Source organism: Seriola dumerili, unplaced genomic scaffold (genome assembly GCF_002260705.1).
Source record: "Seriola dumerili isolate Sdu_G_001 unplaced genomic scaffold, Sdu_1.0 BDQW01000045.1, whole genome shotgun sequence".
NCBI lineage: Eukaryota > Metazoa > Chordata > Actinopteri > Carangiformes > Carangidae > Seriola > Seriola dumerili.
In genome coordinates, this window is record NW_019174300.1 from 145041 (window position 1) to 163470 (window position 18430).

Below are 18430 nucleotides of genomic sequence, written 5' to 3' on the forward strand. Positions count from 1 at the left end.
CTCATATGTTATCAACCCAATTAACAGAGGATGTATGAGGTGTCATCAGTGCTCAACTGTAAATACTCACCTGTACCTGAGGAGTAACTCTTGTTGAAGACACAGTCACATCCATTTTAGAGAAAAAAGTTAAAGTGTGCGCCTTCTGATGATGCTGAAGTGTTATTTGGTTGTGTCACATATTAACTCATTCACAGTAGTTTTAAAGATCTCAGCTCGGCTCAAAAGTCTCTGAATTGAGTCAAAAAATAAGCAAAGTCTGTCTGAAGGTAAACTGAGAGGAAGTCATCGGCCTGTGGTGTCTGTTTTCAAACTCTTGGGAAATGAACATAAAATCACATTAAAGATGTGGGAAACAACTGAAGATAGTTTTGGTTGTCACTCAAGGTCCACTTACCTGCTTGTTCTGGAGCTTTTGACCTATCACACAATCTCCATCCGTAGGTGAAGCTGATAGTTGTATATGTTCAAACTTGTTATTCTGAGATCGGCTGTCAAAATACATTTAATTACCATGTAAAATATCTACATGTGGCTTTTTAGTTCTCAAAAAATGAATGTTCATTTAAAAATTAAAAAGCAGCATTGATAAGTTTAATGTTACTTCTAATTATAGCTGCAACAATTAGCTATCAAAAATCAATCAGCAAATATTTTGATGGTTGGTTAATAATTTTCATTCCCTGGTTACAGCTTCTAAAATGTGAGGGTTGATGTCTTTTTAATAAAGATAAAACTGAATATTTGGGGTTTTGGACATTTAATAAATGAAACCGTATAAAAACATGACCTCAGGCTGATAAATTATTATTGATTTAACATTTTGTTAATGAAACAATAAATGTAGAAAATGACTGTTTTGCATCCCTGATTCTGCTGTGAGCGGAGGAAGTGCAGCACTGATGGTGATAATGATAAAACATTTTATTTGTATAGCACTTTTCTAAATACTCAAAGACACTTTACAAGGAGAGAGAAAGCAACAATGAAAACATGTCATGAATAAAAATAGAAACAACTTTTAAAAGAGAAAATACAATGTCAGTAGAATTGTGGGTATTTCAATGAGCACCATGTTAGCAAGATAACCTAATGTAACTACCTACTGGATCCATGATTTAACTGTTATTCATCAAATTGACTGTTTACAAAACACTTGGATTTATCCGGCCAACCGTGATTGGCTGCTTATTGAAACACCCTGCAGGTAGGTGTTAACTGAATCCGTCCTGGGAGCAGTGAGATGCAGCCTTAACGGTTTTTCTTTCTACAAGAAAAGCAACACTGGAGGGTGTGTTGGAGCCGAGGGGAGGGGTGGAGTTGGGGTTGGGTGGAGCTGCAGACATACTGTTTTTTGGCCACTGCAGTTGCAGCCATGTTATGGGCGCAAACCAGGCCCAGTTCTGCTGCTAAGTCACTGGTGATCAGTGGAGTTCTGATGGGGGGGGGGGGGGGGGGGGGGGGACGAGGGGGGGGGGGGGGGGGGGGGGTGTTTGATGGTTTGATGTAAGGCAAAGTTACATCTTTTTAGCCGACACAGCTCTAGGTAGAGGATGGGGGTGGGTGGCAGACGCAAAAGTAATACAGCACTTGTCTTAAAGTGCTTTAAAGTGAAAGGAACAAACATGTTAATGGTCAGTTAGGAACAAAAAAAAAAAAAAAAAAAGGGGGGGGGGGGGGGGGGGGGGGGGGGGGGGGGGGGGGGGATTGGAGACGTGAGCTGTTTCCCAGTTCAGGGGCTGCATCCTTCAGAGGCTGTGTTTGAAGTCCGACTGCATCGCAGTGGTGCAACTACACTGTCCCATTTCGAAGGCTCCTTCAATTGCAGCCTTCTTTTCCTAGGCAATGAAGGCGCCAACATGTGGATTCTTTGTGGCCCAACCTATCCCAAGATTCATTGCGTGCTGGTAATGAAGTCAAAAAACACTGACAGAGCCTGAGGATTACACTTTTAAATATAAGTATTGGGTTTCAGCTCAGTTCAACAGCTAATGGTACAACTGTTAAAACCAAGGGCCTTAAAACCTCAAGTTATTGTAAAAAAAAAAAAAAAAAAAAAAAAAAAAGACGTGTCGTCAAGGTTGCTAGGCGACCTTAAGAGTTAGGGCGGGCACAGCTGGTGATGCACAGCAAAAATCCTGCATAGACCAGACCATCTCATTTTGGTTCGGCCTTCACGGTCTAAGACGGCGTCCTCTGAAGGATGCGGCCCCTGAATTGGGACACAGCTTTGTCCTGTTATCTTTATATTATTAAAACGACAGTGTCGACATGCCACCAGGAAGTGTGAGCTCTCAGTTGTGTATTGAAAGAAGGAAACCGCACCAAACTGTCCTTATATCCGTGGCTGGTTGGCGAAGAGGTCCTTTTCAACAGCGGGGCTTCAGTCTTCACAAACACAGAGAAGTCAAACTGGCACGTATACTGTCAAAACATGTTTTTTTTTTTTTTTTTGCTGAACAACAGTTGTCAGTCGTGGTCCTTGCTGTTGGTGCTCAGAGACGAGAGGTGTGGGTGCTGTAACGTCAAATAGAACGGAAACAACTTTCTGAAATAGTCATGACACCTCCTAACGTACAATATACACAATGTTCATTCTGGAGCATGTTAAAGGGGTACGTAAAAAAAAAAATAAAATAAAAAAAAAAGTTCATGTTTCCCCCTTTCCCTTTACTTTCCAGAAGCCTCATTTTACAAAAAAAAAATTGGGTTTTATGTTCAAAAACATATCAAACTGAAGGGACTTTTTGTCACATTTACTTTGACAACTTCAGGGTTCAGGGTTGGAAACACACTCTTGATAAAAAATAGCCTTTTGTTTCATTTAACATATGGATAAAGGGGGGAGGGGGTGAGGAGAGACACTATTCATAATGGGAAGGATAGATATTTTCATAACTAGAGTGGGAGAGAAGGAGGGGGAGATAAATTCTTGGTGTGGGGACATTTTAACTTATATCAAGTACATGGCATAGATCATACATTAGGGTCAAGGCAACACATTTTTTTAACCTAACTACTCAGTAATCAATCTCAACTAGTTCTCAATAGTGCCCTTCCCTGATCCCAAACACAATGTTCCGAAGGAGGGGTGAGGTGTGGAGGGGCCTCCAAAGTCCTCCGTCCTTGATGCTGGATCCAAAAAGGGGTGGGGAGGAGGAGGTGGAGGAGGATGTGTAGGGGTGGTGGTGGATGCGACGTGAAGGTGGGGTGATTGATTCCGGGGGGGGGGGGGTCTCATTGATTGTAGAGGGAGCGCTGTTCCCAGGGCATGGCCTGGATGGTGCGTGGCACAGGGGAAGGCTTGAGCGTGGGTGCTCCGTTCGGATGAAGGGAGTGGCCAATGGGGTTGATGGTGGTTAGGGGCCGCTGGGGGGCCAGAGAGAAAGTGTCCTGGTGCTTCGGCTGAGAGGAGGTGGGGGAGAGAGAGAGAGAGAGAAAGAGAAAGAGAATTCCTGTCAGTGGAGTGAAGTTTTCAAATTAAAAAACACCAACTGATGCCTATAGATGAAGAAAAGATGAGTTCAGAAAAACTAAAAACACTGCTGCAGATGAGAAGGATTGAAATCTTCCTCTGTGGGAACAAACTGTGTGTCTGCACGTTTACTCATAAAGGCCCTGGTAGATCTTAGCACGGTGTAGGAACGCAGTAGTTCAACGGTTCACAAAATGTAATGCCACAGGAAAGGCAAGATAAAGAGGTGAAAATATTCATAATATAGCGTACACTAGGGCTGGATAGAAAAAAAAGTTGATTCTCCAATTCAAAACGATCTTCATTTGAATAATCCCATATCGATTCATAAAATCCAGAGATCGATCTTTTAATATACGTCTTTTACAGTCTCCTGTGGATGTGTCAGGCTGTAACCTCATAAGTCTCTCGTGACCGGCCCTCTCGCACAACGAGATCTGGTCACGAGAGAGAGACAAAAACATGGCAGCCGTGACTCCACTGAGGACACAGGTCTAAAGTCAGACGTGCTTCGATTTCAGAAGCTGACAGAAGAAGCAGCTGTGTGTACCTGTTAGTTCACTCTGTAGCCGGTGCACCAGGGTACATTAGCAACGCACATCACTTACCTACCTATTATTTCTAGAGAAATAACAGGGTCTGAACTGCTGGCCATGTTGAATGAAAAAGTTAATGTAATCAATTAATGTAACTGCTTTGGGCTCCGTTCCTAATATAAACATTAATATTTTAAATAATGCACCAGGTTAGAAGAACAAGATACAGCATTAGTTCTCTGAGAATCTCATTCATATCTAAGCAAAACTGTTATTGTAACTGAAATATCTCTAACTGAATCGATTCAGGAAATCAGTGGCGATATTGAGCCCTAACGTACACTTCAACTGATATTAGCCTTTTTCTGTGGGCATTTTTTTTTTTTTTTTTTAAAGTGGCTATAACACATTTTTGCAGCTGACCCCGTCCACAGCAGCACATCTGTCAGCTTCTGTGCCGGTGCATACACCGACTATGTATAAGGACCTCACACAACCCCGTGTCAAATAACCTGAACTATCACTTTAAAACAGCTGATTCACGTACGTCGACGGTGTGAAGGCACCATGCAAATTAAGTAATTTCATCATGCGGGTTGCTGCTCGGAGGCTGTTGTTCTACGTAGTGAAGCGGATTTTAAAACGCTCACAGGCAGGGGAAGTAGAAAGGCCCAATGGCCGACTTTATACCTGAAACCTACATCCTGTGAGTCAGACTACACCAACACAACGCCTGTCAACATGTTGATGTTCCAACCCTTCTTTGAACTTGACTGCATCTTATCACACACACACGGTGAAAATAATACCAGCCATGCTGTCGCGGCTGATCATCAGACTTGATGCATCTCAACAGTTTAACCACAGAACTGAATCGTGAATGAAAAAATAGTAAAATGTTATGAAGAAGAATGACTCATGTGCAGCCCAAAACTACGACACTGAGATGTACAACACAAGCTGAGTGAATGATTAGTGTGAAAGAGTGAAAGTTAACAGCACAGCCCCCAGTTAGTAGTGTTAGAGAGCTTCCTACCGCCAGAGTCGATCAACAGTTTAGAGCCCAAGCAAAGGAAATACTCATCCACTGAATTTGAGTCTGTTGGTTTTCTTCTCTGGGCACTGGGAGATTTGTTGGAGAGAAATGTCAACGTTTACCCTCAGACTACTTTCTTTACCCTCAGACTACCTTTGTGATGTGATGGCTGTTGCTATGGTTACATGTAACCCAGCTCTCTTTTTTGTCCTGGGTCGAGCAGCTCTGCAGCTCTGAGACCCTGATTTAAATAACTACTTTCCAACACTGATGCAATCTGCTTAAAAGGATACCAGGGACAGTTTGACTATTGTCTACATCTACTGGCTTTAGTTGTTGGCCAGGACTTGAGTGTGTATGCGTCTGGAAAACGATGTACACAGCGAGGCTGACACTAGATTGTCTATATACAGACAGACTCACCACTCTGTTGGTCTTTCTGAACTGCAAGTTAGACTCAAATCCAACATAAAAACAGAACAGAGTGGCATTTATCTGTGTAGCACACACTGGCCAAGTGTAAGCCGTGACAGGACACCTTATGTTTTGAGCGGGTCATTTTGCTCTGTATCAAAGCTTGAAGTCATATTTCCATCAGTGTCCCAAGAGCATTTTGAATGACACCAACAGACTAAAACCCAAAAGATTTACGAAGAAGACCGTGTCCACCAGGCCTCTCTATAGACAGAGAGCAGATGACTTTATCTCTCTACTGAAACAGTGATCAGTGAGCAGAGAGTCCCAGTGGACACATGAAGCACTGACACATTAGTCCCTCTCTCCTGATGTTAGTAGGCAGACAGGGAGAAGGCAGCTAGCCAGCGGACAGCGGGTGTGTGGCGGTTCTCTCTCCTACCATGGGGTTGGCGCTCAGCCTAGTGTATCCCGAGCTCATCTCCTTTACCTCAGGCACCAGGGGCTGGAGCAGGGAGTAGGAGGAGGATGGGGTGGCGCTGGAGGAGGAGACGTGTTTGTTGGAGGACGAGCTCCTCATGCTCTGCTGGCTGCTCTGGGAGGACACTGAGCTGGGACGGCCCTGCAGGAACACACAGGTCAACACACTCTCATATCAACAACATTATGAACCCTCAGTGTTTGTCCTGCCCACTACGTCCACACTATTATGTTTTCATTTTCTCCATATCAGAAACAATCCTTGCTTGACTACCACACCTGAAAATGCACACATACATGAGCATTCACATCCACTGGACATGCGTGAGCCAGTGTAAACAGGAAGCAGATTGTCTCTTCTGCAGTTGATTAGTTGCAAAAAAAATCCTCTGAACGAGGAACAGCAAAGAGAGTTGTAGCTTTAAAATGCAGAATTTAACTGACGAGCTGCTACTAGCAAAAACAACAAGGTCAGTAACACTTGTAATTTATAATTCATGTTGCTTTCATCACTTGTAGTCGAGGCCCAATCAGGGAGCGACCGTGGGTGTCTATGTCATCCATTCCAAATGTCTCCATTTTCGCCTGTCCGGACGACAACACAACCCCACAGAGCTTTCAAACTAAAACAGGTTCAGCAGCGTTTCCAGAAGTCCCTGTTTTCAGTGCTCGAAAAAGCCAGAGTTGTGTGGACAGGACGGGGAAAGGTAGCAGAAGAGATGCGTTTTAAAACGAAAACATAGTAGTGTGGACGTGGCACGTGAGCTGATTTCTCCTCCCTACCTGGTGGGGGTCAGGCACAGACTGGCTGCCGCCCTGCCCTCCCTGAGACATTGGCGACACGCAGTGGGAGGGCAGAGGATCCTGCTGGCCGTGTCCTCCATGCTGCGGTTGCATCATGGAGTTAGCACTGTTCTGCTGCTGCTGTTGCTGACGGCGAGGATTGGCGGAGAAATTGGAACGACGGCCGCCAGACTGGATGGGAGGAGGGGTGAAGAGAGAAAGAGAGGGGGAAGAGGGATGTTTTAAAATCATTTCAGTCTTTACACAGTTTGTGCCACATTCATGCAGAGACTTTGTGACGAGAGAGAGAGAGAGGGAGGGAGAGAGAGAGAGATAGAGAGAGAGAAGTCACAGAGCGGAGGAGAGGGGACAGATGAATGTGATGAACTGTTGTTCCTCTCCACAATGAATCAGATTCTCCAAGCTTCTTGTACTGTTCAGTGTAAATGAAGTTAATGCATCTCAATACTGACTGACTCCTTAGATCTCACTGCCCTGACATGAGGAGATGGAGTGATCAAGTTGTACACACACACACATACACACACAAATACACTCACAAAGATTTGCCAAATGACCAACTCTAGAGATTATAGCTGAACAGAATGTCGACTTCCAACATTAACCTGTGTCTGTCTCCTCTAACCATGACAACAACAGAAGATGTGTGTCTGGTCAACCTGTCCGCTAACCCTGACCTTCTAACCGACCTTTTCCCTCGAGGTTTGCAGCGACAGGAGACCTCTATGCTTTAACTTTGCCTCATCATGCTTGTAGGAAAATTCAGTCTTTGCTTTACAACTCAGGTCTTATCTTAACAGTTCAGACCATCATTCATATCACGGATGTTTACATTTTACAGACCAGATGTCCTGCTGAGACAGTGGGGTTCATAAAATGAAATGACAGTGGTTTCATACATTTATACAGAACACTGACTTGGAAGTGAAAAGGAAACGTGAGTGAACCTTTCTAGTCATCGATTCAATCAATTGTGTTTTTACGTTCACCACTTGAGTCAAGTTTGACAAATTAAAGTTGAAGTACTTTTATAATGCATTGGGTTAACATTTAAAAAGGGCAGGAAGTTCCATAATAAAAGCACAGAAAATAATAAACTGATGAAGCTTCGGATCAGCTTCAGCTAATAAGAGATATGTTCACTCTGTCAGTATTAAAGACAGAACCTATTCTTTAATGTGTACTTTCATTTTCACTTCCAAAATAAGAAGTTTTAATAAAATGGACATGTTCAAAACCCATTCATGACCTGTGGACACCCTACTGGTCAGAGCTGGATTCATCCACAACAGGGCCCCTGGGCAAAGATGAGCTGTGACCACTTACTTTGTGGTAGCTCAATTTGATAGAAATACAGTAGAACTAAGTCCAATAAATACTAAATATTTAACAATACTTAAATACTAAATAGTAAAATATTAAACTAGACTCGACTTTAAACTCAGGACCCCGCTACAAGACGGGGCCCCAGGATTAGGTTTGAATGTTGCATGTCTGGGGATTCAGCATACTTGGGACTGTAGCCTTAATACTGGAGGTCAAACATGAGACCCAAGTTGTAGGGAAATAGAATTTCCCCTCTTTCTGATAAAGTTGAATTATTTCCAAACTAAGATTTTAGATGCAATGGTCAGACACACACTCTGACATCGGTCATCATCATCTGTGTTTACTCTAATGTTGAAACGCTGCCTGTAATAACAACAGCACCACACAGTGGCTGCAGTTTAAAAACAGGCGCAGGGGGTGGTTGAACCAGTTGATCGTGACCATCACATATAACACTCCTGCACAGGTCGGCCCTTCCTCACAGCTACACTGACGCCGCCTCACACACAACACACACAGACACACACACACACACACACGCTCACTCATGCTCACACCAACCTGGTTTTTGGTCGCAGCGCTGCACCGGTGCTGGGCCAGGTCCAGCATGGTTCGGTAGCTCTTAAAGCAGGACGGGCAGTTGAACCGGTTCTTATGAACCAAACCCCACACGCACACACAGACACACACGTACACACACGCACAAACACACATATAATTGGATTACTATACTTGTGAGGATAATCAACTGAAGTGCATCCATTCTCTGATATCTGAGCCCTGACCCTTTGCCTAAACTGAGCCTAACCCTGGTCTAACCCTGACTCCACGTTCAGTACAGGAGGGTGGGGCCCAGTAAAAACTGTGGCTGGAGAGAGGACAGAGGGTCAAGAGAAGTGGGCTACATTATGTAACATGCACACATTTCATCAAAGCATATAATAGAAAATATACCTCATCATACATGCACATCAACACTCACACCCCAGTGTTTCCCCTGTACTGGGCCAATTACTTCACCACAGATTCAGAAAAGATACAAACGCTATTTCATTCATTTTATGTTGAAATTGTTAAAAAAGTTGATCCAATTAATGCACAAGAGGACAAACAGCACTGCTGTCACTGATAGTTTGTAGTGTATTCCACCAACTTTACACGGTAACTTCAGGTTCCTCGTCACAAGTACAACTAACCTTGTGACAACAGTTCAAATATATATATATATATATATGTGTGTGTGTGTGTATGTATGTATATGTATATGGGGGGGGGGCATAAACAAAAATGAAAACTTACCTCTGATAACGAGAAGTATGATGTTTTACGTTTTATATGTATGAATTAAAACAATGTGAAAGACATATGAAGATATTTTAATGCAAAGTCTTATTCAACAACCTGCATCTATGGGAGCACACACTGCATCTCCTGATTAAGTAAAGCAGTTTCTTCTGCAAGCTGTTTCTTATGAATAGGAGTGCAACAGGTCAAATGACTCAATCATCCTCTGAATATCAAAGTTATGTGTCTGTCAGTAATGTTATCTGATGTTGCATGTTCTTGGTAGAAAAAGATTATGTGGTTAGAGCTGACAGAAAAGTGTCTCTGTCCACAGAACTGATGCTCACTGGATGTTTTTACTTTGACCATGTATACTCAGCCACCCTGTGTCACCACGAATCATGCCACAGTCAGTCACTGATATCCCACTTTTTCCTCATTCTGATGTTTGATGTGAACATTAACTGAAGCTTCTGGCCTGTAGCTGCAGGATTTTATACATTCCCCTGCTGCCACATGATTGGCTGCTTAATATTTATTTAATAATTGCATGAATTAGCTGCTCGTCGAGTGTGTATATATAACAAGGCCAAAATGCCTGGTTGATGCCAGAGGTCAGAGGAGAACGGCCAGACTGGTTCGAGCTGATAGAAAGGCAACAGTAACTCAAATAACCAGTCGTTACAACCGAGGTATGCAGAAGAGCATCTCTGAACGCACAACACGTGAAACCTTGAAGCAGATGGGCTACAGCAGCAGAGGACCACACCGGGGGCCACTCCTGTCAGCTGAGAACAGGAAACTGAGGCTACAATCCGCCCCGGCTCACCAAAACTGGACAATAGAAGATTGGAAAAACGGTGCCTGGTCTGATGAGTCTCGATTTCTGCTGCGACATTCGGATGACAGAGTCAGAAATTGGCGAAAACAACATGAAAGCGTGGATTCATCCAGCCTTGTATCTACGGTTCAGGCTGGTGGTGGTGTAATGGTGTGGGGTGATATTTTCTTGGCACACTTTGGGCCCTTTAGTACCAGTTGAGCATTGTTTGAATGCCACAGCCTGCCTGAGTATTGTTGCTGACTATGTCCATCCCTTTATGACCACAGTGCACCCATCTTCTGATGGCTACTTCCAGCAGGATAGCGCACCATGTCACACAGCTGAAATCATCTCAATCAATGGTTTCTTCAACATGACGATGAGTTCTCTGAACTCAAATGGCCTCCAGTCGCCAGAGCTCAATCCAATAGAGCTCCTTTGGGATGTGGTGGAACGGGAGATTTGCATCATGGACGTGCAGCCGACAAATCTGCAGCAACTGTGTGATGCTATCATGTCAATGTGGACCGAAACCTCTGAGGAACGTTTCCAGCACCTTGTCGAATCTATGCCACGAAGAAGTTCTGAAGGCAAAGGGGGTCCAACCCGGTACTAGCAAGGTGTACCTAATAAAGTGGCCGGTGAGTGTATATATACATACATATACACACACACACACGCTACACACATACTTTATAAACATATATTCATGTTCTGCCATCTGCTGCTTAAATTTTGAGCGTCCTTTTCTAACCTGTCCCTTGTGGCTCCTCCAACTTGATGCAAATATTTCACAGAAATAAAACACTGAGTCTCACCTTTAAGACCAGGTGGAGATTCATTTAAAAAACAAGATTAACCTGGAGGGGTTTAGTTAAAGAGTGTGACGCTCCTCATTAGTGTAGGAACAACAGTGATACACCTTGTTAACATACTTAATGAGAACAATGCTTATCATTAATTACACATCATTCTGAACAGTATTTTAGCGGCTTAAAGGAAAACACGCTCCCCAATCCATCAAATCAGTGATATGAAGTCAGTGTAAACTGCAGCAGAGACATCTTCTATCTTACATTACAACAGTGCATTTAGCCTGTGGGCTCTTGCTCTCCTAAGCTTTCAGTTTTTCTTCACACAGGTTGGTTTAAATGTATCAGTGTACTTGGTTTCCTGTGTGAAGAATATGTATCATTAATTAATTGCATTTATATTAACAGGCTTTGATTTCATTCAGTAATTAAAGGGATATGACACCTCTCTCACACTGTGATACCAGCCGGTCGGCAAGTTAGTTCACAACACACTTTTCCAAACACACCGTCACACACACAGGCCCACACACTTACTGATCAATTACAGTGTTGCATTAGTGGGATTAACAGTGGATTATTTTGGATGTAGAATTCAAATGCCAAGTTTAATTTTAAGATCTTTTCAAAAGCCCTTTAAAAAAAAAAAGAAGAAAAAAAAAAAAAGTAATTTTGTTCCAAGATTGTGATTTACTGTGTTAATCAGCTTCACTTCTTAGATTCTGCTGTTTGTAGATGTCGTCACATATGAGAATTTACAGAGTCAAAGTCTTTTTACTTTTATGCAATATCACTAAATTTAAATCTAAGTGGGACATTATTGAGGAGTTTACTGACTCTGCAAGTATGAGCAGAAATTAGTAAATGTAAAAACATTTTCGAATCCTGTTAATTTTTCTTTTACAAATTAGACTAACCTTCACTTTTAATACATTTACAAATGAAATCACCAATTAAATTAATTCCAACTGAAAACGTTGTGTTATACGCTATAGCTACACACACACACACACACACACTTCTACTTGATCTTAGTGAGCAAAAAGCCTGATTTCTGTTCCCTCCTTTTGTTTCTGCAACTGGTCCTTGGTCAGACCTCATGCAGTGACTGATGTTACATGCTGTTACACACCTGAGCACTAGTGTCAAGCAGAAAACGTCAGGACCAGGTGTGTAGATGCAGCAGGACATTTTTCCACTACATGGCACTGGCTCAACCTTACTCAACTTTATTGGTTTTCCATGGGGCAAAGGTTGTGGCTATGGCCTTGTACCTGGTACTTTTCTTTGTTATAAGCTCAGCTGAAGTTCCAAGCGAACACCTGATACCAAAAGCAAGTAGAGGAGAGTTGAGTTTAGTCGAGTCGCTACCGTGCTGAGGAAAAACAACTTTAACGAGTGTTCAGACTAAAATAATCACTGCATTAAAAATCACAGGGGCCTGGAGGGCTCTGGCCCTTTTGCACTAGAGCCACCAAGTGGTTTGTCAGGGTGCCTTCATGAAGGGAGGCTGAGGTGGGACAGGTCACATGTGAGATATTCTGTCGTCCTGCTGAAGCAACTTGCTCCTTAAAGTTATTTCACTTACACAACTCTCTAAAATGTATAAGTGTAGTCATATTCTATATTTTTCTTGTGTATCAAAGCTGTAAACTGTAACATTTCCACATGAAAATGTCTAAAAAACAACTAGATCTATGTTCTATATTTTGTTGAGTTGTGTTCTTACATATTTTACGAAATGTTTCCATCAATTTTCAAACCAGTGAAATCTGTGATTTTAATTATGGTAATGTTTCACTGGTTGCCTGTCAATGACATCATATCCTCTATGCACATGTGTCAGTGTTATGTTTGTCTGACAGAAGCTCAACGTTGACTTTTATCTAATTTTAAGCCACATACACTTTTTACACCTTGGTGGTTTTCAGCTCTATGTTTGAACCAGATGAAGGATTTTAGTCGTCGGACGTCTGGATCTGAAGTTCTCAGAGAAACAAGCTGAGGAAATGTTAGACAGCTCAGCTCCCAGCTGCTGGAGATGTCCTGTCCTGTGTCCACTGAAGAGCGCCTGTTAGTCTCTGATTTTTAAAGTGAAACGTTCAGTGTTTTCACAGGTTATAATCACCAGGTCTGTTTGTTATGTGGAGGAGGAGAAGCTCACTGCAAAGGTGGTGAATACAACAACTCCCAAGATCCCACGCTACTTCACGACATCACCAAGGGGCATCTTTTGTTATTGTTTTGTTTTTGAGAGACCCCTAGAGGCAGAAGTTACAGACTGTGCGTTTAATCAGTCACTGAAAATAGCCCCAAAAAAATGCACCATTTCCGTTTGAGTAATGTTTGCTAAAAGCTACAGTGATCAGCTGTTTTAGTCTTTTCAGTACCATTAGTTGTATGTCATCTTGTGTGAACACACTCTGATTTTTGCATTGATTTCACTGGTTTATGTAATTTCAGACTTAATAAATCACATACTACTGTTAATATAGAAGACAGACTACAGCTGTTTAGAAACAAGATGAGTAAAAGGAGAGAAGAGCAAAGGTCAGACACATCACAGAGGAACAGCTGATCAGGAGATGAGCAATAATTTTGTTCACCTCCTCTGAGAGAAGCTGTGGTTCATGAATTTGATCTCAGTATCAGTCACTTTCAACACACCTTGAAATAAATATCACATTTCACTTAGAAAGAAAATGTTCAGACTCTCACAGAATTGAGACAGTATCAACATTAATGCAGCCCGACACACATCATCCACTCCTCTCAGAGCAGCTTCACACACACACACACACACACACACACACACAACACACACAACACACACAACACACACAACACACACAACACACACAACACACACAACACACACACACCTGGTTGGACACAGCGGCAGTGCAGCGATGCTGGGCCAGCTCCAGCATGGTCCTGTAGCTCTTGCAGCAGGAGGGACAGTCGAAGCGGTTGGGCCCGTCGTCATGGATCCTCTGGTGGTTACGTAGGTACCGGGCCAGACGGAAGGCCTTCCCACACAAGTCACACATGTAGCGCTTCTGACCGTGGATTCGCATGTGGTTGCGCAGGGACATGTAGTTGGTGTAGGGCTTGCTGCAGAAGTCGCACCTGAGTTTTGGAGATGAAAACGGTGCGGAGGTTAGAGAAGGAACAGTACGGTGGCCCTGAGTGACATTTAACCAAACAGAACAGAATGCCTTTATTTGTCACTGCACAGCTATGCAACTAAAATGAATGCATCTCTGTAGTGGCACAAACATTCAGGATAAAAATATAAAATAAGACAAAACAAACACAGCCAATAAAGAACCACTACTTGCAGCAAATCGTGCACGCTGCCATCTCTTTTGTGATTGGACAGAACTCAAGTCAATTCAGAGTTTATTCAGTGGATGTGTTGACGCAGATTGGTGTTAGATTGGATCAGCTGTAAACTGTGCTGTGATTGGCTGTCTCGCTGTGTGAAAGTTAACTACATTGGTCAGCTGGATGGAAGTCCCTTAGATGACTGACTGAACATTTAGACTTTTAGCTTTATTGAAAAAGTGACGCCTTGACAAGACAATTTCCTACTGCTGCCTCTTCTCTGCGGTTTTATTCTGTGTTGTTGTACGATTTCCAACTAGGGTTTGTGCTGGACAGGCCATGGCCTCATCTCCCCTTTCTATGAGCAATTATGTATTGTCCTTATTGTGGAAAGAAATTTCAGTTCCCTCCAAATTTTTGCAATTGCTCTGGAGGCAGGCTTTGACCTTATTAAAACAAAGGTGGCATGAAGAGTATAAGGACACTGCTGAGAGTAAAACTCAATAGAAATGACATTGAACCGTGTCCAGGGATTTACGTTCTGTCCAATCACACCCAAGAAGTAAATTAAGTAATTTTTTTCCCATAGTCTGAAATGTTTTGTTTTGTGAAACGTCGTATTTTCTGAACTGCTGTTGTGTTTTTGACCTTCTGGGTCACCACAGAAAAGGGGTTCTGATGTTTCAGGTATTTCACTCATGCTCTCCATGTACAGTGACATACACTGAGGTGTCAGGAGTTCTGAGTCCTGCTCAACAACATCTTTACTGACATCAGCTGAAAACAGTGGATGCCTGGAGGACAGAATATTCTTAGTCCTTACCTGAAGTCTCCAGTTTTGTGGGTGAGCTTGTGGTTGAGCAGGGAGCTGGCGTGCTTGTAGGCACAGCTGCACAGGTCGCACACGTACGGTCTCTCGTCTGACTCCATGTCGTCTGACGCCGTTGTCGCCGGTGCCGGCGCTCGGGACTCCATGGAGAGACTGGAGCTGGAGAGTGACGTTGAGGAGAGACTGGAGCTGGAGAGGGCTGCTGAGGACGTGGGGAGCTGATCGCACCAGCTGATGGTCGAACTCGGCTGTGAGAGAGGAGACAAAACATATTAAAGCTAAGTACAACATGCATATATCATATATCATTTTGTACAGAACTAAGTATTTATCATGTAGTTATTTGGAGGTTGCTGCTAACAGAGAAGATACAGTGTGATGTCTGTCAAATGTGATGTGAGTAAATACATGACTGAAATGACCAAGCGTGTCATCAGATTGCATTACATAAATGACAAAGACACACTGTTCTATGTTGTTGTGCTGTGCAACCAAAGTTTAAAATGTCTCAGGGTTAGGATAGCCTCTTATTGTAGTCTGTCTTTTCCCCTGTATTTCTGTATCTGGTCTGTCACCTTTTTGTTTTATCACTGTCTACTCCCACATGGTGCTGCTGTATGTGAGATCCATACATGGCCTGAGACACAAAGCTATATTTATTTATCCTGAGGTAGCCCTCTAAGCTGATGCAGCACACTGTCTATATTCTGTCTTTTCTGCTCCTTTCTCTGGACAGCAAGAACTCGCAGCACGAGACGCACGTGGACAAGTTGACCGGCCCAGTTTGTAAATCACATCTAAAAATAACCAAACCAGAAATGAGCACAAAGCTTTACGCAACAAAATGACCTGAAACAGAACCCCGAGTCAAGTGTACAAACAAACTTCTCCATGCTCGGCTCTGATGTTTCTGCAGGTGACTAAGTTCTCTCAAATAACTTCTTACCGGTGCAGCGCCATATTTTAAACATCATTTTACTGTGTTTTCTTCAAATACACTTCTTTGTACAAGTTTACAAAGTTTGTTGACTGGGTCTCAGTGAAACCTAAGAAAACAAATGCAAGAGGACAACACCACGAGAAAGTGAAGTAACCATCTCCATGACTTTGTCAACGCATCAAGAGAAACTGCTGCAAATTAAGAAACACATTGAACAATCTGACAACACAGAAACAGTCAAAAGTTTTAGAGAACCTCTGTTTTTTGTATTTGGCTGTAAATTTATATAATTAATTGTCTTTCTGGAATCAAAGCAAAGCACAAATAAACAATTACATTTTGAAATCAAGTACTCATTGAATCTGAATTTAATCTAAAGATTTTTTTTACTAATTCAGCAGCTGAACATGCTCATGATGTTATTTCTATAATGGAAAGTTTGTTCGAACACTGTTGCAGAAGTTCCCACAAATATGTTGCACCTGTAGTTTAAAAAAAACTAGAAGAATTGGGTTTTCTGAGACTTTTGACCAATAGTGAACATGGCTGGTAGAATCGCCTTGCTAATACAAAAATGCAAACAACCCAACAGAGACACTACAAATGATTCACAACAATGCAAGTTCTCCTTGATCACTACACACTGCTAATTGGGAAAAGGCTGACAATGGATGTACAGCCTCCTATAAAACTGGACCTGTGCAACCAGCTAAAACAAACAGAGCCGGCTAATGTTTTGTAAGGGCATGCAATTTTAGAGTTCACCAGAAACTTCTGCTGTTGTTAACCATTTGCAGTATTTCTGCATCTGCAGCACAGCTCTTAATGCTGTATTTATGTGTTATCAAAGTTAGTTTTTATAAGTTGCAAACCAATGAGTTCTCTCAGCAGGAGTGGTTTCAACATCAGACAACTGAAATAACAAAAATTACTTTAAAAAGACACCACGAAAATAAAAGTTGTGCATCAATACATGGACCTACAGCTTAAAGAACCTAATTGACATATTAGTTGTTTGTTTTTGTTTTTTTTAAAAGAGGGGAAAACACACACCCCTCTAGAAAGAATCTGCTTGTCATTTCCCTCCAAATCATTTCCATACTGCTATTCATGAAGAGCGCCTAAGTGTTCCTCAGTGTGTCCAGCTGGGTCACACAAAAACATAATGAAAATCATTGATGTTAAAAAATGTTGGGGAAATTCAGCAAACCAGTTGAGATTACCCGATATCCCCGTACACTGTGTAATTAGATGCAGATTGACTGGCAGAAGGAGGAAAGATCATACAACTGTCGCCTGTAAATTCGCTCACATTCAAATATAAAAAATGTTAGCATATATAAATTAATGTGTGGGTGTCTGTGTGCGCTTTGCAGATAATCTCTCGGCAGAGAGCGACCATGAATGAACCGCACAGTCTGGCATCACAAAGAGGTCTTTCAAAGTCCTCCGCGGGGCGTCTTCCGCTACCGTTTCCTGTGGGACAGCCCGGTCGTGTTTACTTTGCGCTGTTCGCTAACAATATTGCAGGCCGCGTGCATGCACTTTTGCCTTAACTGCTCAAATAAATTCCCTGTAGTTCAACACATTGGAGCTGACCATTTTAAAATAACAGTTTTATACAAGGCTGTGCCCAAAAGCAAAATGCAGCTTTCCAGCGCTGCCTTGTTTTGCACAGGCTCCGGTGTTAGCTAACCGTACCCATTTAGCCAGTGTTGTCTGATGTTAGCATTAGCTCGCTAATGTTTGGCTACATTAATAAACATTTTCCTAAACCTCTGGCGTATGTTCAGCACACAGCAACGATAGACTCGCAATGAAAATTTCACCAAACCATTAATGGAGTTTAACAGATATAATGTGCAGCAGCTCATAATTACTAGCCACTTAGCTCGGCAGCTAAGAGTCAAACTAGGCCATGAGCCGCTCAGCATGACGGAGGCTATGTTTGCAGGTTTGCTGTTCTGTGACACAACTTGTAGCATATTATTACCCGGTGTTGCTAAACTCAACCAACAAACATGTGTAAAAGAGATAGCTGACTCAATGCTTAGTAATCAAGCTGCTGCTCCATTAGCCGTCTGATACAGCTAATTGTCAGCTGGGCTCGCTAGCTAACGGTGGTGGCAGCTGGCTTTCTTACTCCGGAGTCGTTGGGATCCTTTTTCCAGAACAATTGAGAGCAGTGACCGAAGGACTCTGTCGATGTCACATAATTTACTCCGTTTCTATCTTGAAAGTCTCCGTGTGTGCTGCCGGTGTTTGTTCTGGCGTACATCGTCGGTTTTCGGATTCTTCGACTTTTTCTGGCTGAAAAGAAATAGGGCCGCTTTGTCGGGAT

At 42.6% G+C, this 18430-nt stretch overlaps 1 protein-coding gene across 1 annotated transcript; it reads right to left on the bottom strand.

Moving 5' to 3' along the window:
- Positions 1-3237: 3237 nt before the first annotated feature.
- LOC111217799 (zinc finger protein 646-like) lies at positions 3238-18367 on the bottom strand. Its single transcript, XM_022739775.1, has 6 exons — positions 18233-18367; positions 15144-15397; positions 13876-14122; positions 6725-6916; positions 5904-6083; positions 3238-3405 (listed from the first exon to the last, which is right to left on the bottom strand). The coding sequence occupies exons 1-6, from the start codon at positions 18365-18367 to the stop codon at positions 3238-3240; spliced, it is 1176 nt and encodes a 391-aa protein (XP_022595496.1).
- Between the last annotated feature and the right edge of the window lie 63 nt (positions 18368-18430).